This window comes from Thermobia domestica, chromosome 14, assembly GCF_964235325.1.
Source record: "Thermobia domestica chromosome 14, izTheDome1.hap1.1, whole genome shotgun sequence".
NCBI classification, from domain to species: Eukaryota; Metazoa; Arthropoda; class Insecta; order Zygentoma; family Lepismatidae; genus Thermobia; species Thermobia domestica.
Genome location: NC_137467.1, coordinates 76,452,687 through 76,475,852, shown reverse-complemented (window position 1 = coordinate 76,475,852; position 23,166 = coordinate 76,452,687). Strand labels below are relative to the sequence as shown.

The 23,166-nt window shown below is 35.6% G+C and overlaps 1 protein-coding gene across 2 annotated transcripts in view; it reads left to right on the top strand.

The window, feature by feature from the left end:
• The window catches only part of LOC145670150 (nose resistant to fluoxetine protein 6-like), an 85,084-nt gene that overhangs the window by 23,315 nt on the left and 38,603 nt on the right, over positions 1 to 23,166 (top strand). For both annotated transcript variants that reach the window (XM_081738522.1, XM_081738521.1), the window contains exons 3-5: positions 12,397 to 12,647; positions 15,638 to 15,852; positions 18,146 to 18,240. In XM_081738522.1, the coding sequence (XP_081594648.1) occupies positions 12,397 to 12,647; positions 15,638 to 15,852; positions 18,146 to 18,240 (561 nt within the window). The remainder of the gene's footprint in view (positions 1 to 12,396; positions 12,648 to 15,637; positions 15,853 to 18,145; positions 18,241 to 23,166) is intronic.

Genomic DNA, 23,166 nt, shown 5'->3' with positions numbered 1-23,166 from the left:
CTAACAAAAGGAGGTAGCGGACCAAAGATAGCCGTTGTTTACCTAAGGTCGTTACACAGCAGGGGTTTCACTCAGTCAGAGAGAAAAAAAAAAATAATTTAAAGTTTTTACATTTGTTTTGAACTGTAATATACTTCTTCCTTTTATTTTAAGAACCATTTCCTTGTCATTTGTCTGCATCAGAAAAAAATGCAAAAAAATCACTAGAATGTGCCTATTTACCCAAAGTACGTACTAGATCACTAGTTCAATAGTAAAATCACTAAATCTAGTATTATACGAAATCATAAATGTGGCATCCCTGGGTTGGAGCGAAAGTAATGGTTGAAGTAAAAACTAGTCCGTATTTCTACTGCGTTCTGTTGTTGAATTCACAGAAATGTTCAAAAATAAATTCAAGAAGTAAAACACGATCCTACAAAAGACTGTTTATTTGCTCACTGGTTTTAGTATTGTGAACTGAAACTCAAGTCGCAGTCATGTTGAATACTTCTGTCCCTTTCTAGTAGTTTCTACTTTACAACTTGAGGTAGGATGAGGGTCGAGTCGGAAGCGGTATGTATTGTTTATACTACTTATAATGTTACCCCCCCTCCCCATAAAATATAAATTCACCCTTTCTCCCTTCCTTTTTCGAATACAATGAACCGACTCTTTTGCTGAAGAAAGATGCTAAGAGAAAATTGAAACATCTGTGTCTAAACTTTCTTTGAAGCGCATTCTTTTGTATTTGTAGGGTTTTGCGAGTGTTTTCACGTCAATATGAAGAGATAGTTAGCCAAATCTTTTACCATGGACCAGTGGCGGCCGGTGGATTGTGGTTTCGGGTGTTGCAGTACGAACGATAAGAGACAGAAGATATAAAGTTGACTCATTGACTAATCAGCATAACTTTAGATGCAAATGCTATGTGACATGTTAATTTAAATAAAATTCTGTTTTTAAAAAATAAAAAATACAGAACATTTTATCCGATTAATCACCTTAATTAGTAAGTTCATTCTCCTCACTTTGATTGGAGTAAATCTGTCTAATACATGCTGGTTGAAGTCTGGTATTCTTATTGTCAGGTCTTTTTCGATGGAAAGCATAACCAATGCTGGTAACCTTTCTTGGGACATTCAATTCCTTGAAAGTGTCAATTCTTTCTCATGTGGAAAAAAACTTTTCGTCTTTTGCTGACGCCATAGGTACAGTTAATATTAATTTCAGAAGCTTTGTAGATTCACTAAATATTTTTTCTAGATTATTGCGAACGATTCATTCTAGCAAACTCAGTCCCTGACAGTGATCCGAATTCCTCTTCAGCGTTGACTGAAGAGAGTTCGTAGCAGAGATTAGTGTTATATAAAAAATGTACATTGAACATACTCTATTCACAGTTTATCCAGGAAAATTTAAAATAAATTGAGGAAATGTATCTGGTGCAAACAACACTACTGCCATAAGATATCCTGTAAATTTAAACTGGATTTTTTTTTCAAACACTCTCCTGAATTGCCTTTGCTTGTTTTGTCTAAGCCTTAATTGCAAATTTTCCCCCAGTTGAAAGCTTTTTGTGAGTTATTTACAGAAGCCATGGTATAGAATTCATTCAGAATTTGTAGGTTATTTACAGAATTAAAGCACACACAATAAAATTAAAACTAATAATTAAAAACCAAAACAGCTGATACAAAATAGATACTGGTATATGAATTCCGAATGTCATATATTCATACATCAACATACACACACATGTGCGTAAAAGAAAAAACTACATTCCAAATCATCCGTCTTGGTTGTTACGCAATACACGATGAACACAATATACTTCCACATGAGGTGAAACAATGCTTACCAATGTGATGTGTTCTGGAAAGGAAACCTCGAAACCCGCCAGATGAAGGATCAGCATGTAACAGAAGTCAAAAATCAAAGAAGATCAAAACAAATAGCACTGCCAGTTCTACACCCAGAAATGTTAACTGGGAGGGGTCCAAAGTATTTGAGGGAGGTCCAATACCTCTACATAATATAGAACCTGTCTTATACCGCACCCGAAAAGACGATAAGTAATCCTTACTTACTGTCATCTATCTTTTTAGAGAAAATGATAGAACGAATATTTTTATAAGAAGAGTACATGATGAGGAGTAAAATAAAATATTTAGCCTACATCAATCGTTTCTCTGTTAAACAAGTATAGTTCGTTAAGAAAGACCACAAATGTTAGTCAAATTTCGAAATTTTTAGGAGGTCCGGACCCGGTGAACCCCCTCGTGGCTACGTCCCTGAGCATTGCTAACTAATCCCAAATTCAATGTGGCGTTCCCCATCATAGTTTTATGTGGAAATTATCAAGAGTATAAAATATACTTATTTTATAAAAGAAATGTGTTTATACTAAAATACTATCCACAGAGGGGGGGGGGAGCGATTCTACATACCGGCTTATTAATATTTGATTCACAAAATACTGTAGAAAAAGCCTTCATTATCAATATAAGCTAAGAATTAACTTGTAAATGCGGGTCTACTTTCATTTGTTTTCTCCTCTGCTAGATATTTTCTTTCTTATTTTGTAATTCTGCAATCACTTTTTTTAATTGTCATTATATTGATTTGCTTCAGTATGGTCCCGTAATTTAAAAATATGAATGCATAAAACAAATTCAATTTGTTAATTGCTAGTGAAAGAAAATTCAGAAATCTAATTTAGTGTGGAAAACCTTCTCGTTCACTGCAAACCAGGCTGTGTTGCAGAAGCACTGCAACGACCAATCCCTTTAACTTCTGAGATAGGGGAAAGGAGACTTAACATTTGCTCCAATTGCCGCGCTGAAGGAATCTGGTCGTTGTATGCTCTTTGCAACACAACATAAATTAGAGACTCTGTGACGGATTATTTTTTGCTTTTTAAAACGGATTAACGAAACGGACAGTTACAAAGTAAAAAATAGGTTATTTAAAGTGCATATGTGCAAGTATTAAAAAGTATTTTTTCTGTTCTTTACTACTATTGATAATAATATTTTTTTCTTGAAATACTTTGGTCGTTGCGCAACGCTGCAACACTAACATTAGCCGCCACTGCCATGGACTCCTGCTGCGAACTGACCGTGAGTAAACACCCGATCTCGCTGTGCTCAATTTCTCTCGCACACGTGAAATGGGTGTTGTTGTTTCCAAAACAAATAGGAAGTTATCTTGTGCTTTTGCATTTCTGCACGCACACAGGTACCATTGCTATATTTTAATGATCAGAAGAAATACCAAAACCATCCAATATATATGATACGAAACAGCTAACAGAGGGAGGCAAAGATTATAGTATACCAAGTTTTCCGCGTGGTACCATTATGGAGAATAAATATTTGATAAAGTCACGTAGATGCGCTTAAACCTATTCCATCTGTCCTTATAATTTTTCTGGTCTCATCAATTTCTCAGGAAAATACGTACAACATATGTCCAAATTCCATATATACTATTTCTAAACTAATGAGTAAACTCATTAAGAACACCAACTGATATCAATAAACAGGAAAGAAAACAATACTTTATACTTCTATCATTTGGTACACATCTCTATGAAGCACAGCTTGTTTCTTTTCGAAATAGCTCCTTCGTGTCACAGCTGTGGTTAGTTTTGTTTTGTGTTAGGATGAAAGAGAGAAATGCAACATTTGCTTCGCGGTGAAGTTATATATATATTATTAAGATGAGCGGTGATAAGCGAGGTTTAACAAAGAGTGCCTCTCGGATGCACAATTTAACGGGTAGTTGCAGTCCGTGTTGAAAATTGAACCAAAGCTATGTAAGACATGTCAATATTGAGCTCTTTTGTGGTAAAAGTGAACTTCAGAAACACACAAAAGACTTGAAACATCAAACTAATGTAAAGCAATTGAAAAATAGCCTACCTATCGCTGCATCTTTTCTGTGGCTAGGAACATGCAGTGTGTAGCAACAAGAATCGTGTTAAGGACTTTTTTTTTCGAACATAACATTCCCATCCACACCATAAAAGACAATATAATGTTTGTTAAAAGAAAGTGCACATAATATTTTTAAATTTTGTTTGTGATCCTATCATGCATAATTATAAATAATGCCTTTCATACTACGAGAATGAGTTCAACTATACGTCATGGCCCCTCTAAAGCGGGGCCGCAGTGGCTCAGTGGTAGATCGTTCACCTCTGGTGCTTGGGGACCCTGGTTCGATCCCAGCTCGCACCAAGTGAACTTTGTGGTGGACAAACACCGTGTGCATGGGTTTCCTCGGGGTTCTTCCGTTCCTCCCACTTTCTTCATTCCACGATTTCACTAATTTCTCATCATCACCCCTCTCCTTTAGCCTAACCGGCATAACCGTGGGACGTAAAACTCAAAGATTTCACTTCATTTTTTCTCTCGAAAGCGATATCTTTCAAATTATTTATTGTTAGATATTGTAAATTTACGGTATCTATTTTAGTGGACGGGAAATTTTGCATCTAATCGGATAATTTCATGGCTTCTAACAGGAATTCGCAGTTACGAAATTTGCATCACTGTCTTTTGAAAGGATGCTTAGAAAAAATACTACTAGAAAATAACTGAAAACACAAAATGGATTTGATAGCGAAATTCACGTCATCTTGGTTCGTCATCATTTTTCTTTAAATATTTATATTTAGTATTAGATTAGAGTTTAGTGTCCCTTTCAGCATCAAGGCTATATGAGACGTGAACTTACAAATTAACGTGGGTTCAGAACCATAGGAGTTCCCATCGGAAATCGAACCTAGGTCTCCCGCACCAAAGACGCGTACGCTAATCATATGGACAAGGGTGTTCGATATTTAGTAATGTGTACATAAAGTTGTGAAATTGCGCTTGTATAATGGAATGCAATTCCTTCTACTGACATAAACCTCACAATACTTAGCTGGACAAAGTATCTTTAAAAAGAAAATGTCACTCTTTATGTTTCAGTTCCTGGTTCGACTGAAGGATGGAACAAATTGCAATGAGCGTTTTTGGATCCTACGTTGTGTAGTTGATTCATCATAAACTTGGTATTTTATACGGATATGAACTATTACACTTATTTGGTGTTTATTTCTAAATAAGTCCTAATACAATTTCATAAAGTTGTAATTCTTCTTTAGTTTGTATCACTTTACACAATGACAAATCCAAAAGGTGTGTTGTATCGGTGCAGTACCAGTTTTTCACGTTTTTCAAAATGTTCCAAAACCCAAAGAATAATCTTTAATTTCTGATATTTTAGTCGTCACAAATTTCAATTTTATAATGTAGTCAATGTAACGTCCCGTTCAGCAGCGAGGCTATGTGAGACGTGGACCTACTGATTAACGTGGAATCCGAACCACATGAACTCCCACCGGGAATCAAGCCCAGGTTTCCCACGCCAAAGGCAAGTATACTAACCGTTAGCCACGAAGGAGCTCCACCATAATTTTAGTGGGCGATAAGAAATATTTCGCCAGTGCTTTTACAATAAATAAAATTTTATAAGTATTAAAGAATAGTGGTAAGAGATTTTATAATAGCTCTTTTATTTATGAGATATGAGTATTTACAAAAAAAAAAACAACTAAAGAATAGGTTGGCGGAACCACAAAAGACTCGTAAAATAAACTTTCTTATAAATACATACGCACCTTACTCACCTTTTATAATTGCTATGCTTACGTTCTCCATAAAAACAGAAATTCTCTTTTAATGATACTTTACACAAGATCATGAAGTGGGTTCAAATTTAATTAAAGGCAAAATACAATACAATAATCCACAAATATTGCCTCAAGTGAGTTTAAAGATTTCTAAACACTAGTGCGAAACCGGGCTCTGCCGTTGCGATCGATTTACAGGTCTTGAGACGAAAGTAAGAAGGGACTTACGCACACAGTAAGTAAAAACAATTAATATGCCTGTAACTTTCCCCCAAATGGGTGTATCTTAAAACTAACCTCACCATTATTTTTCTAATTAAATTCTAGCCCGAAATTATGTATCATATTACCCTATTCCCATTTTGAAAACTTGACCTTAATTCAAAATGGCGGATTTCAAGATGGCTGCCATCAAGGTCATATCTACCATACGACTTCCCCCAGGACTTATATGTATCCACATGGTTTTTCTTCACTTTTCTTCATTAACGCTCCGTTTACAAAGGGTAGTAAGGGACTTCTGTAGTAATCTCTAATAACCACATCACAACTCTTAAAAGTTATTTTAAAAAATAGAAAACATGCACCATGGCAAAAATTTGTCATCACAAGTAATGATGCATACATGCCTTCTATCAGCAAAAAAAGTTTCATTGAAATTGGAGCCGTACATTTGAGTGATGTCCCTTGTGGGATGTGATTGAACGTGACGTCAGAACACATCGCCCCCCTTCCCGGAATTTACGGGAATTAGGTGACCTGAGTGAGCACATGAGGTGCCAGCTCTCTCCAGCGACCTATCAAGGATCATTGCGTGTATGCCAAGACGTGTCGCCGTTTTTATCCATGCCAAAAGTCGACATACTGACAATTAGGTAGGTAGTCATGATGGTCTGGCTGATGTGTGCGTATATTTTAACTCGTACATTTTGTCTCGACTCGAATTTCGAGACGTCTCGACTCGAATTCGAGTCGAGTCGAGACAGAGACTGTCGAGTCGAGACACGAGTCGAGACAGAAACATATTTTCGAGTCGAGACACGAGTCGAGACAACATTTTCTCGAGACGAGTCGATACAGGCTTAAATCTCGACTCGACTCGACTCGAATGCATCCCTACGCAAAAGGGAGGAAAAGTTTAAATGTAGATATGGAGAAGAATATTGGTAGGCTGGATTGGAGTTTAGTGTTCCTTTCACCGAGGCTATATGAGAAAGCTTACAGATTAACGTGAGATCCAAACCACATAGCTCCAACCGGCGATCGAACTTGGGTCTTCCACATTCAAATGGAAAAGAACGGAGCCAGGCCCTAGGTTGTCCTATATTGATAACAATTACCTGATTTCCTGCCCGACATTTCCTCTTCGTTATCATAAATTGTATTTAAATATTACTAGCGATATTGTGCATTGGTTCTGATTCCCCACGTTCATCAATAGGTCCACGTCTCATATATCCTCGCTGCTGAAAGGGACGCTAAACTAAAATCAACTCAATCAACTATAGAAGCGAGCGAGTTATTATTCTTGTTGATTTATTTTCATTGTTTTACCTTCCAACAATTGGAATTAACACAAGTAATTCTTATTCATGAAAAAAAAAAAAACTTTTAACGGAACTTGCCCTAGAACATCAATTCGGGGAAAGGAGGAATGAAAATTCTCTCTTTCATTCTCGACTAGCTTAGCCGGCATAATAGTGGGACGTAAAACTCAAAGATTTCATTTTATTTACATCTGAGTGATACGGGTTGTGAGAAAGCTTTGTTGAACATGTATTATCTGTCAGAAAAGAAAATGCATGTTTTTCGCGGGATATTGTATTTTGTTCCGTATTATGAGAATGAAACCGGTACACGTACCGGTATTTTTCACCACTTCGCGATTTAATTAAATGGTTTAAAGGTTTTTAAATGCCCAATTCCTAATAAAATCAATATTATCTTATCAATATTATCTTATATTATCAAATCAATGCATTATCTTTCTCCTTGCACTTCATACAAGGCACTATAGAAATGTCACAAAATTTAATAAAAAGAAGAAAAACTACGTTCTTTTACAACCTGAAACTTACTGCTATTAAGCAAATATTCACAGAGTACATGAATTCTGCTATGTTACCGTACATCGGCTCCGTACAGGACTCCTACCCCCGACCTGTGTTCGAATTTTCATTGAGCTTCGCTTTTTTTTTTTTTTATTGATCAAGTAGGACAACAGCAAAAAGGAAAATATGATTACAATTTTGGTGTGCCGACATTCTGCCATTCCCCATTTTTTCTTATTGTTGTTGCCAAGCAAAAAAGATGAGAATTTTACAAGTGAAAGAAAAGGTCCTAGATTTTACTATTGATAAAAACTATGAATAGGTTTACAGCTAAAAAAAATATAAATTGAATTCTTTTCAACTATTGTCCATAAACAACTATCGTGAACGAGATGAATTTCAGTTATTTTGTGTGGTCAGCACATCGTCTTCCATCATCTTTATTTCTGGAACTAAATATAAGTAAAATCATTTTTTTCTTTACACATAAGCACTCATCTTTAGTCCTAAGCAAAAGAGAGAGCACAGTTCAAAATGTCACCATGTCATTACATTTCGTTACGTATAAATAAATAGAAAAGAAGTGAATACCATACTTGAAAATGTCAAAGATAATGTGCCAAACATTATGAAATATTCTGTAACAAAATTAAGCAACACTTTATAAAAAAAAATAAAATGCAATGAATTGCAAAGTATTGGAAGTTAACAAAAATATTTGTCCTCACATGTTGAAACACAAGTTTATTGAATAGATAGAGACACTTCATCTTGAAATATACAACTTGAATTCGATTCCCGATAATATCCGAAATATGTTAAAAATTTTAAATCTTGAAGAACTCAACACAAGTTTGATGTTCCATGATTACAAAATGGTCGTTATAAACTGACTAAACTAGCGATAAATACAGGGGGTGGCTCACTGACCCAGCTTCTATTTCCTGACTTGTTTATGAAGCAACACAACTAATTACATTATTACTACATGCCTGATTTTAGGTCAAAATTTATTTTTCCTTTGCATATATTTCAGGAAGAACAAGCAACTTCAACATTTCATTAGCAAATATAGCAACGATCAAATTTAACAATGCCAAAAATAGCCTACATTGCTTACTACAGCCATTTTTTGGTGCAAACCCTACATCAAACTTTTTTTAAAGACTTTGAATACTTCTGAAGGTTTTACAGAATGTTTATTGTTATACATGTTTGTTCTGTTTGATACGAATAAAATTTTATTATGAAGAAAATGGTTTGCAGAGTCCTTTCTAGAATATCTGTTATTAGTTATAGTAGTTGATTTGGGTTTTGCATCCCATTCACCACTGAGGCTGTATGAGACATAGACCTACAGCTTAGCGGGGATCCGAACCACATGAGCTACCGCCGGTAATTGACTTTTGTGTTTAGAAAAAAAATATCTGATCACAGCCAGTTCTTACCCCCTGGGGCTGGAACAAACGTTGTAGTATACTTGGTATTGGGCAACAGTGATGAAACTAGTTAAGAATTTTGTGAACTGGAAGTAAGCAAATTTGTGACCCAGTATGACCTGAACAGACCTAGACAGACATTGCCATGCACACAGATAATTGCATGACTATTAATATAGTTACGTCCCTTCCTGCTGGTCTAGTCGCTAGCGCGTGCGCTTTTAGTGCACGTAGTCTCGGGTTCAATTCCCCTTAAAAGATAGCTAAAATTTTACTTTAACTAGCATTTACTTTCATTAATCACCCGTCTCCTTTAGCCTAAAACTAATTTCTCGTTAACGTTCATTTCATTTTTAAATCCAATTCTAGTAACACGATTCTGCTCTTCCTTCTCACTAAATTTATAATTGTCTTTCTTTCTTGATGTGCACACCTCTGTGTGTGTGTGTGTGTGTGTGTGTGTGTATGTGTGTGTCAAAACATTGCACTGAAAGATAACTACAAAGTCCATAAGAGTATAGACGTGTAAGAATTAGAGAAAATATAAGTTATATGACTTTCTTACAAAGTATTGTGAAAACTTAATCAAGCGAGACCGTAAAAATGTGTAGAATATAAGAAATATCGCCGAGCCCAAACAGAGTTTTCTTAAATATTTTTGTGTAGTGAGTACCCAGCATCGTTATATTACTTTTAGTATAGGAAGACGAATAAAATAAATATGTATTTGAAATAATGAAGACTTGCTAGATTAAAATGCTGTAGAGCTGACATTTCGGTCACTTCCGGGTCATCAAATCTGTCTCAATAGCTAGTTTTTTTTTTTTTTGGGAGGGGGGTTACCGGATTTATCCAAGTAAGACTGGGTCTGAAAAGCAATCCCCGACTCGGGTGACTAGGATAAAAGTCGTGACCAAAGTGATTCAAGTTGCAACAGTAGCAAATAATTTACCAAAAAATAAGGAGTGTAAGATATCGATACGAAAAAACTTTTGCAAGATGAGCAATATAAACTGATATTGTATGTATTGAGTTTAATTTTCCTTTTCATCGAAAGTACTTTTCAAGTAAGTGCTGATGGTATATTATTACATGAACAATTTTTAGTACTGAAAAGTGTTGAGGAAAATATTAAACTTAATCTGAGAAAGTTGAGAAAAATATGTGGGAAAAAGTATTAAGACTATGCATGTACAAATTCTGGCGCTGGTGTATTTGTAAGTTCAGTGTCAGTAAGTTTGTTTCACCCGAAACCTCACAACCAATTATTGATCTCTAAATTTCACTCAACCTACAATTGAGCCTCGCAGTACTTTCGGACTCTTAACCTATCATCACTTGTATTCCCGTAACATAATGGAAACCGACGTCATCTAACACTGCCTGGTGATAACTTATTTCATCCCTTAACTTCAATATAATATGGATCCAGCCAACATTTTGATTTTGGTATATCTATCAATCAAACTTGGCCATAGCAAAAGGCTTACGACAGAATTAGGCAATTGTGGCAAAGATGTGCAAAGTTTTAAATTTATTTATACGAGATATCGTATTCTTGATCATCAAACACACTTGTAAAATAAGGTATACAACAGGGATCTGTAATACCAGTAATAATACAAACTAACATGTTTCTATGAAGAAATTGTTCGAATCCAAGAAAAGCAAAAATTATTATCGATCATAAATACCAATCAAAATCATAACTGTAATAAGTAAATAATAATGTAGTAATAAGATAAATAAGTAAATAGAAAGTAGCATTAACCTCCCTCCTCCACAAGAATGATATTGTTATCAATATTGCCTACTGTTTGCAAATTTTTTGTGCCCTCTGAATAAGTGAAATGTATATCTCTTCCTTTGACTTTGAAAATGAAATGAAATGAAATATGTCAGTTTAATGTCCCACGATTATGCCCTTTTAGGCTAAGAGGGACAATGATTAAAGCAAGTTAATGATGATGAAAGAATTGGTGGAATGAGAAAGTGGGAGGAAACGGAAGTACCCTGAGAAAAACCCATGGACACGATGTTGTCCACCACAAACTTACTTGGCCGTAGATTGAACCAGGGACCCTACACACCTGAGGTAAGCTCTCTATTACTGAGCCACCGTGCACCCCTTTGAATTTGAATTAGAATTCTTTGGTGCTATACACTTTTATTAGTCTTTGTTGTCGAACTTGGTGCTTTGTACCAAATATATTTTTCGCAAATGATACTGTATTGAAGCATACAATTAACAGAAAGTTATGGATACCAGTTCAAAACTATTCTTGTAATTTTCAAGGATTGAAAGAGGCGAAATTATATTCCAGTTGTCCCATTCTGTGCCAGATTCGAAAAGTATTTATAGAGGGCCTAAATCTATGCCAGTCATATGTTGTAGCAAAGTTTGATCTAGATTCGAAACTCAGGATGCAACTGCATCCTTTTCAGCATTAAGAGCCTGGCATACTAAAAATACAGAGTAATACAAAATTTGCCATTTTTCTTTTGCTTGTTTCTCATACGTGAAAGGAGATAATGAAATGCAACTTACCACAATCATAGATAATATTATTCTACAACAGAAAATATGAACCTGAAGAATTTTCAGTGTTGCCATTCATAGAAATCACAGTGTTGCCAGAATAACGAACTCAACTGCATTTGATTACGTATCATGTTGGTTTGGAATTCTGTGAACTAGTACTTTTCAAATAACATTATTATTTAATTTTAGTAACTGTATGTTAAAACTATTTTGCTTATTACAAACTAAATACAACTATTATTTAAAAAGTAGTCAGAGCATTCCAAGACAACTTGATGCGTAATCAAATGCAGTTGAGTTCGTTCCTCTAGTCGCTGCCTTAACTTAAATTTCGGAGGAAATATTACTCTGGCAACACTGTAATCTCTATGGATGACAACACTGACAATTCTTCAGGTTCATATTTTCTGTTGTAGAATAACATTATCTATGATTGTGGCAAGTTGCATTTCATTATTTCCTTTCACTTATGAAAAACAAGCAAAAGAAAAATGGTAAATTTTGTATTATTTTTAGTATGTCAGGCTCTTAACAAAGAAGTGTATGTATTAATTTCGTTTGCCATCAACGATAACTTCACTCATCCTAAATTATCACTCTCATCCATGAACAAAAGAGTAGGTACAGTTGAAATTTGACCTTTATCGTATTGCTAAGTCTGTTTGGAATAAATAATTGCATGTTTGTTGTTTGTTACAGTGTTTGACTCATCAGTGAAGTTTCCAGAAGGAATTCTGTCAGGAACAACATATCAGTTGGGAAACTATGACGAATGTATCAATGTGGACGTTCTACTTGACGATGCGACAAACGAAACTCATCTACAAGGAAAATATTGCCTGGCAAATATTCAGTTCGTGCCACCACAAGATGTGTACACTAATACGCCACCCCCAAGAGTTCCTTATCATCGACTTGATCCCAAAGCATCTGCCTGGGAAAAATTCAGAGTAAGTTTATAATTATATAGGCGCTATAGTTTTCTGGGTGCATGTTAAGCTTATAGGTTCCATTAGAAATAATTTTTCGAAAATTGAAACTCTTGGACTACGCTTTTGCAACAGATTCGACATTGTATTAAACTTATTTGGTATAGAAAAATAGGTTAATTTCAAATGGAACACCATAATCATAGCTCTAAAAACTTCAACTAGTGCCTTACAAACACGAAGCTACTGTATTAGTCAATTAAAGCAGCAAGGTTGTTCAGATTTTGCTTCGGGAGAAAAGAAGATTAAGATTTTCCACCGATATCAGAATTTCATGTCTGTTTGTTTCACTACGTTATTTTATAATTGATTAAAAGATATATATTTCTGAACCTGTAAAAGGAGGCAATTTTCAGTCACTTCTGTTTAGTTCAAAGTAGTCAAAAGAAAAATGAAATGAAATCTTTGAGTTTTACGTCCCACGGTTATGCCGGTTAGGCTAAAGGAGACGGTGATTATGAGAGATGAGTGAAATGGTGGAATGAAGAAAGTGGGAGGAAACGGGAGAACCCCGAGAAAACCCACGAGCACGGTGTTTGTCCACCACAAAGTTCACTTGGCGGGAGCTGGGATTGAACCCGGGACCCCAAGCACCAGAGGTGAACGCTCTACCACTGAGCCACCGCAAAGTAGTCAAAAGAATAACAATGAAGACTTTTATAGACTGCTTGGTTTGAATTATCTTTATCAATTTGCATTATATTATCCTGTTATGTAAATATCAAGTTTGTGATGAGATCTGATAGGGTAAACCTTTTTTTAGTTGATCAATCAATCAATCAATCAATCAATCAATTAGTTAGTCTAATAACATTTTATGATTTATAATATTATGTGTAGATATGGTTGATGATCTTAGATACAAGGAAATGTTACAACAATTCCTATGTAATGTTACATCTTTCCCCACATATTGGGATCATTGTAACATTCCACATGCTTCGTATTTTTGCTTTATAGCTTATTAGCAGAATGCCCGTTCTTGGTACAGATAGAATACGTTTCATTTTGGACATAAAGGGCACCAAAACTGTCACCAATCTACTTAGGGACCCCGAAAACTATGAATTCGACACTAATATTGGTAATTTTCAATTATTTTTACATGTCAACATCCTTCTTTAGGAGTACTTATGGGGCCTGAATTTGGATTTAAATAGTATCAGAAGTGTCACTGGTCGTCTCAGCGACCCCGAAAACTATTGATTCGACAGTAATATCGGTCATTTTCGATTATTTCTTTATATATATCTCCCCATCCCCTAAGTTGCAGGACTGAATTAGGATTTAAACGACATCGGAAGTGTCTCTATTCATCTTAGCAACCCCGAAAACTATGGATTCGACACTTATAGCGGTCATTTTCGATCATTTTTCAATATATCCCATTCCCTAACTTGTATCGTTAAAGTAAAATTATTAAAATCATCCCAGGCCCAAACCTCGTCTATGTTGCAAAATTTGATCGAGGTCGGTCGGGTAGTTCAAGAGTTACTAAGTCACAAACATAGTCACTTTTATTTTTATATATAGATTAGATGGTTGCAGTTCAATTATTCAAACTGCGCCTATGTGCACCTAAAGAATATCCCTAATAAACGATGGTATTGAAACAATACTATTTGTTATCTAACAGTGATGAGATTGAGAAATAACTGTTACAACTATACTCACCTTCCCCTAGACTGTACCCTTGATGGTCTTCCACTCCTCTCAGGAGAATCTCTCAATTTGGAACCACTGGTCTATTGGATCTGTAGAAATCAGAATATGATATGTTTTTATATATATAAGCACCAAATCGTGAGTATCCATTGAAAAAAAATTAAAATCGTCCTGTTGCTAGTAGTATAAGTTGCTGCCATTATTAAAAGGGTTGTGTAACTGCTGTCTATTGACTATTCTTTCAATAACGTAGAGTAGGCCTACTTTTTATGTTACACTTAAGGATTTAGGTTCATATAACAAGGGTACTAATAAGGATATCATGACGCAAAGTTTGAGAGAATTAGCTGGAATTAGCAACTGAAATAATGAATAAAGATTTTATAATTTATACAAGAACAACCGGTTTTAATCAAGGTCATGGGAAGGGAGAACAAGAACTCAGAACCATTAATTTTAAAATGATATATTCTTTAGGGATATATGAATATAGAGAGGGATTCGTGGACCTTATAGGGAAAGATTCGTGGATACTCTTACACATACTGCATACACATTTTTGTTCCTAATGACTCAAGGAATCGTCTCCCACAATTTGCGCACATATGACTGAGAGACCGTATATACCAAGGATCTTATAAAATAGAGGATCTGCCCTTACAACAAAATATTGAAGCCATACGTCACAGTTTCGCCGCCCCTACTCTGCCCACTCCGCCCAATAGGATCGCAATGTTTTGAGCCAACAATCATGGCGGAAACGAAAGTAGCCAATCAGACGATGGCAGAAAGGAGAGTAGCCAATCAGACGATGGCAGAAAGGAGAGTAGCCAATCAGACGTGCCGATGCTTGGTTGTTTCTTGGCTTCATCGATTTAATAGGATGAAGATACATATGGGCAGATCCTCTATTTATAACATCCTTGGTATATACAGTCGATATTGAAAGAATGTCGAGTCCTAACCTTAGCCTGAACCTTTAAAAATTGTAGTACAGGACATGGAGATTTAAAAACATTTATATTGATTTGTTTATAATATCTCGGCATCTTTTCGAGACTTAAGTTCCGTAAGTTTCAATTTAGGATGCTTTTAAGCCCTATTTTCCACATTTTCGGCAATTTATAATTCGTGAAATACGCGCTCTTCGCTCATATTTATTAGCACTTCAATAACAATATAATTATATTAATGAAAATAAATTTTTGTATACCCTGTATATACTATAGTTTATCTTGTAAATAAATAGTTTGAATAAAATAACACACATTTCAATTAATTTGCAGCCAGTGGAAGACAGAACACAGATTCGACGAGATATTACCCACTGGGCTTTCTGTATTCCTTCTTCTTGTACAGCTGAAGATTTAGAAATTTCTCTTCAGGAGCATCTGCAAAATGCTTATAGGACTTTCGGAATTGAACTAAAAGCAACTGTAGATCCCAGTATGTGCCACACTAAGAAAAAAGCAACTTTAAGCTACGGTGACATTGCTTTCAGGTAAGTTTGTTTTTGCTCGTTTCTTAAATTATGAGCAACCTTCAACCAAAGCAGTAAGGACTGGGAATTGTATTTTTGATTTGGTTTTAAATGTTTTTATAAGGTAGGTGAGCACAATTTCGCACAGTAAGCTTTGAAAGCTCGTTGAAAAATCCTGAATAATAGTTGCATTAGCAAGCTCGATTTTTTTATATCTACGAGGTGTGTTCAAAAAGTATTGAACCTTATTTTTCCCGCGTATACCAATGAAGCGCGGGAGACTCTCTTCAGTGTAGATGTACAGGGGATACTCATGCGCAGTCCCGCCTGCAGAAAGCATCAGTCGCTTGCAGTCGCCAACGAGTGAGGACGTGTAGTGAACGGTTGTCGAATTTCAGTTTTTGTAAAATAACAGATAAACTTGAGCTGCGATATTGCATCAAATTTAGCCAAAGGCTTGGCGATGCCCAAGCGGAAACCATTCGCAAGATTCAACAGGCTTTCGCGGACGATGCCTCGAGCATCTCATGCATAAAGAAGTGGTACAACCGCTTCAAAGATGGTCACACACCAGTCGACAGTGAACCACATTTAGGTAGGCACTCAGCAAGCCGGAATGACAATGTCATTGAGCAAGTGCGGACTGTGGTCTTTCAGGACCGTCGTATCACAGTCCCAGAAATCGCAACGATATAAGGGTAAGCATTGGATAGGTACATTCAATTTTGAACGAGAATTTGGGCATGAGGAGAGTGCCCGCGAAATTTGTACAGAAGCTGATAACAGTGGAGCAGAAGCAATGGCGTCTGGACATCGCACAGGATCCCTACTCACCCGATGTGGTGCCGCGTGACTTTTGGTTATTTTCTAAACTGAAAATACCAGTGAAAATGACCCGATTTGAGTCAAGAGAAGACATCATGAGGAATGCAACGGCACGATTGCTCACCATTCCAAAAACTGCGTTCCATAAGTGTTTCCAAATTCCAACAATGGCGGGAGCGCTGGGAGAAGTGTGTGCATTACCAAGAAGACTACTTTGAAGATTAGTGTTTCGGATTTCCAAATCAAGAAATATATTTTTGCCTACCAAAGGTTCGATTCTATTTGAAAACACCTTGTATATGATAAAAATGTTTGTTCCATATGTCAACAACCAATGCCTTTCAAACATGTAAAACAAAATCCTTGAAAGTGGCGAAATTGCCAGACAAGACATGTGTAATTTTGCCAATTCAGTAGAATGTTATCTGGAAGTGAATTTTTTAATTAAAAGAAGAGAATAAAAGTTGATGCAAGATTATTTTTAGTTTACACAGTCTACATACAAACTTGAAGTTTTCACCTGTTGCTATAAACTAAATGATAGAAATAATTATTTCAACTCATTTATTAATCAATATTAGTTATTAGATTTGTAACTGTGCCATCTAGTGTATTACTCTTGACTCTACTACGAAAATATGGTGTCTAGATTATTGCAATGGTTTCTGAAAGTGTATGTATATATATATATATATATATATATATATATATATATATATATATATAAGGGAACGTAGGCATCAAGTACCGTAACTTGAATCAAATGAAGCGTCCAGGAGAAAAATCATAGAAGTACAAAATTAACGAAGCGGAGAAATCTTACTTTTAAGTTGAAAAAAAACTGTCAAAACATGTACTATTTGAGCACTTATTGAGTAAATTGTACAAACCCTCATTGCTTTTTGAATTTTTATTTAATAAACTACTGATTTAAACGCTGGTTAATACTGTTTAAATATCCTACTGTCTCAGTTATTCATGTTCCGAAAAACCCGATCTACGTCCCCTGGACTCTTTAATTGTGAAAGTGTTGCCTTCAAAAACAAAAATAAGAACAAAAAAATCATAGTTTAAGATTTCGCCATCGTGTTTCCATGGCGAAATTACATACAATATACTACATCATTACAATCGGGCAAAACTCTATAATCAAATGCAAGCCTACATAATTGTTTAGAATATTGTGTGCAGAAGGTTTAAATTTTGACTGTGTGTTAGTTACCTTACAGAGAAATTTACAATATATGCTACAATTAAACGAATTTCTAACTCACAATTATTAGAGCAGCGTCACACAAAAATAATCAATGGCTATCTCTTCATTTCTGCTTAGTTTCATCTCTTACTCAAGTCCTTTAATGTAGATAGCACTGGCTAACTAAATGACGCGTTTTGATGCATCATTTTTTTTTATCGGACATTCGCATTAATGGTAGTATATCTATACTACTATATATATTGTAACATAAATTGTTTTCTTCTATTCCAGTTCCATCATGGTAGTGTTTGGATGTCTAGTTCTTATTGGTACCCTTTATGACGTATTCGTCATTAAACCAAGGACAGAAAATGACTCTCCACCACGTAAGTAATTTATTATTTATTACAAATATAGTGAAAATGCTTAAAATGTAAATACATAAAAAGGAAATAGAAATAAAATAAAAATTATAGAATAAACGCTCGTCTGCTCTCGACGTTTTTCACTCTTGGTTACATAATGCAACCTCTCCCAACTGATGTGCCACGCAGTCTCATGAGTGAGTCGCGAAATTTTAGAATTTAAAAATAAAATCTCCAGAAAGCCTAGATCTACAAGTCTCCACTTTAACCACAAAGTTTTTTTTTTTTAATAATAGTTAAAATAAATTTTTCGACAGACTGCACAAGTCAACGCTTGCAATGACAGCAACGTATTTCATTGGACGTCCAGTATGGACTGACCTGTTGAATATCTGTTAAGACACAGAGTAGCACATGGCAATAGTCTTACTTCCATATTCTACTGTGTCTTGTAGAAAATGTTGTACTCTCTTAAGTATTGGAACTCAAGAGCAGAGGTAACTTGACTTAGAGAACTTCTAGATTTAAGGAGTTCTTAGACTGGTATTCTAAGAGCTCAAGTGTTGATGAATGAATCTCTGAAAAAAAAAATGGCAATGAGACCTGGTTCTTATAAATGCCACGAGTCTTTATTAGTCAGTTTGGATGAGTTTAGTATATTGTGTTAGAACTTCCAGTAATATTCTCTTTTCCCTCAAACCAACTAAAAGTTATATTCGAAAACTTTACTCGCCTCTATTGCATAAGATTTTAATATGACATTGTTAAGTGACGAGAAGTTATGATGGGTAGATGATTCAACCTTTCCTTGTCGACAGACTTCAAAACGAAACAGTGAATATTATTGGAAAGCCCAGAGAAAATGTACTCCATATTGTATGAAAATAGAACAGTTTTTGTGAAAGTTATTGAGAAAAATTATATTTTTATTATATTATTTAAATAAGGAAACTTCAAAATTTGGGAAACTTTTCTCCTTCTATCTGCTTATCATTGACCTATTTCAACTACAGTCAAAGAGCTTCTAATAGTGTAAGTTGGTACAGACAGTCTTCGACTCATGTAAAGATACAGTTCCGAGCCTCTTTGCGTAGGTTCGAATTTACGAAAGTCGAACTTTTACAATAACATAACTTTTGTCGCAAACACATACGAAAAAAAAAATACTAAAAGATCGAAAAAAATGTGCAGCTCTCAAGATTTCATCCTCATTTAGCTTCTAAAATTATTATCAAATTTAGAAATATTTTGAAAGCTTTTATTAGAATTCACTTAACTCATCAATACATTCTGAAAACTTTTTAGTTTTTTTTTTTTTTTCATCAGACAAACCATATGTTAAACTATTTAATTCTTTTTATCAGCCTGTAAAGAATGAAAATGAAACTACAGATTAATTTTCCTTGCTCCATCATACGACATTCCTTTGATTACACGTTCATTTTACCGGGCACGGACCTCTAAAAGGTAACTGAACGACGCAACGTCATTGCTTCTTGAACAAAACGAATCGACCACACTGATCAAAGAGAATTGTGCGACTAATAATCGAACCGAGAGCATCTCCACATCCGACTATTTGAGAGCAAGAGATTACCTTCAGGCCGAGTAACCATTCTGAATTTGTGAGTTCATCGTGGCAGAAACAACAATCATTCCTGATAAAGGTCAGGCCAGCAGCAGGTTTTCTAGTCTTCAGATATGTGTTAAGCATTATCATCGTCGCCCCTGACAGTTAGATAGAATGGTCTATCCATGTATTAGAAGCGCCTTTAGTTTGGATTCATTTGCGCCCGGATATTTGTGCGATAATTTGTAAGCACTATCATCATCTTAGAAACAACAGGGAATCATCGAAGGACTTCGCGAAAGAAAAAAAAAAAGGTAAAAACATCAGAACTTTTTAAAGTGAACTTCCTCTCTATTACCCTCTATTACCTTCCACCTTATCTAGTGTGTTTCCCATAATTTTATAATTGTCGTCTCTCATTTATGCAATCCTAAGCATAATTATTACAGTTTAAGATACATGGGAGATAGTCAGCTTCCGTCCCCATTACATCCATTGATTTTGAGTTATTTTATAGTAATATTAGAATAACTATAGAGTACCGGTATCTATCTGACAAGGAAAGGACATGAATATGTCATCCGGACATTCGAATCAAACTTAGTCCATTCGATAAGCATAACAAAGATATGTTCATGGACAAAAAATTAGCTGTCATGGACAACGGAGTAAGTCCCTGGGCCCCATTAACCCTATTAGTATAAAGAAAATCGTAGACTCGCAGTGAAATAGCTATTGAATGAACACAGTTCATTGGAAAGTCATAGTTTATAGTTCACTCTCTTCAGCATGAAACAAGCTTTGCAGAGGGGCTATGTATTGGCGCCCATAACTTACTTGAACAGGGAAAATTGGGATAATGTCGGGAAAATTCCCTCAAAACATTCCTACCATCAACTTTGGACCCCTCTGGAGTGGCCCCGGGTAAAAGCACACAATCCAAATATATCTCAAAAAATACTATAGGGGATAAGAAATGTGTGTACCAAGTCTTGTGTTGATAGACGGAACAGATATGAGGGAAAAGTTTGTATAACAACACACATTTTCCCTTCGTATCTGTTCTGTCTATCAATAAAAAGCTTATTACAGCCATTTCCTAACCCCTGTAGTAATTTGAGAGATACAAATCTTAATTGACAAATGTCACATGAAGAATCACAAATGTATATTGAGCCCGAGTAGTGGACATTATTCATCCACTAAAGAATTCTCTAGTAATGATATAGAGTTCATATTATATTAGTTGCTTCCGCGTCACTGGGTCACCGGATCTCTTCTAATCACTGTGTCTGAAAAGCGAGACCAGGTAACCCGGACAAAAATTGCCGTCATGTCATCACTGCGACTGGCGCAGTAAAGATAATGAATTAACCTTACTGTAGTAAAATAATGAAGCAGTGTTTGTGTAATGGGGTCAGGAAACAACAATTTTATAAAACAAAATTATTGATTTTATTTTCAATATTTGATATTTGTATAGATTGAGTAAAAATAACTAGATATTAAAAAAATGGTTATACATTCTGTAATATTGAATTTTACTTATTAGAAAAAGAACATGTATATACATGTCATTCCTTACATAAGAAAACAAAAAAATATGTTAAATTTCAACATGGCATCTATGTTGTTATCTAGCTTCCTCAAATGGCCAGGAATACAACCAGGCCTGTAATTAGGTAAGTGCTATTCTGTGTTCGAGCACAGAGCGGCAGAATTTAGGGAGCGGCAAAATTTTGGATTTTTAAAAAAGATTCACAATAAAGTAATATTTAAAACTAGCAACCCGCAGAGTCCCGCACAAGCGCAAGAAAATAATATTGTGTTTACTTCGCTCTAATTACTGTAGTTATTCATTAGCTAGTTTATCTGATTATTTTTTAAAAAGTCATCCTCTTCCCCCCCCCCCACAAGGGATGAGGATGAACTTGAACATAATGAAAACTAATACCGTTAAACTCAGCGACCTCGAAAACTATTAATTCAACACTAATATCTGTCGTTTTCGATTACTTTTAAAATTTCGCTTGCCCTCCACCCCCCCCCCTCCCCGGGAAATGGAGTATGACCTTGAATATGAATTGGAAAACTTTTCACCATTCATCTCAGCGACCCTAAAAACTATGAATTCAACTCTAATGTTGGTCGTTTTCGGGGTGCGGCAAATTATTTAGAGCACACGAGCGTACAATATATAAATACGGGTCTAAATACAACTTATACTGTTCTGAAGGAAGTCAACTGGAATGTTGGCCTTTTGAATCCATGACTCCAATTCCTCCACTATGCTAGGTTTGAACTTGTACACCTCCACAAGTAAAAAAATTAAACGAAGTGTAATCTGGATTTGTTGCTGGCCATTCTTGAGATCCACACAAGCCCGTATCTAGGGGGTCTAGGGGGGCCGGGACCCTCTAAATTTTTGCGGGCCCCCTAAAATTTTCACGGTAGGCTTGCAAATGAACTACAGTAAACCCTCGTTAACACGAATTCCAAGGGACTGAAAAATGAGGAGTTCGTGTTAAAAGAATTCGTGTTAACCGGGGACCCAAATTTTATTATTCGAATACATTTTCTCCATACGTACACATTACAGTATACAGACTATACATACCACTACAGTATATTATGTATGTCATAGAAAACACTAGAGATGGTATCGAGACGACACTGAGTAGTCTCGGTCTCGCCTCGGTTCCAAATTCGAGACGAGACCAAGACTATTCTCCGTCTTGATACCATCCACAGAATTGTATCGAGAAGAGACTGAGAGTTTCGGTCTCGTCTCGATTTCGAAAAGCACTCCTCGGTCTCAAATTCGAGTTAAGATCGAGATCGAGACTAGTTTCGGTCTCGGTACCATCCTCTGAAAAGTGAAAATACTACAGTAAGTTTATTATCCTATCTTAGAAGATTAAAAAGTAAGGTTTCCACGCAGAAAATCCAGGTCAAGTTATAAAATTGATAACTCCGCAAGCAGGGTGAGTACCGCTAGTAACGGAAAGGTATTTATGATTGCTGTCACCAGTTTGGAGTTACAGGGGAGAGAATATGTTTTGTCTCGAGCTGTCGCCAGCTCGTCTGCCAAGCACCTGCATGTTCAGCGCTTGACGGAGGACAGAATCAACACCTCATAAGAGAGGATAGGTACCTGTTTCTGGTTTTTCTCTTATTTACAAGGCAATTTTCGTCTGTATAAATACTGTATGACAAAACTGATCTGGAGTGAAATCTGAATTAAGAAAAATGATCTGAAAAAAAAAGAAACAAAGGATTGAAAGTTCGTGTTAAATCAAAACCTTTACTGACTCAAGGGACTAAAAATTAGTTCGTAATTCGTGCTAACCGAAATTCGTGTTAACCGATAAAACTTC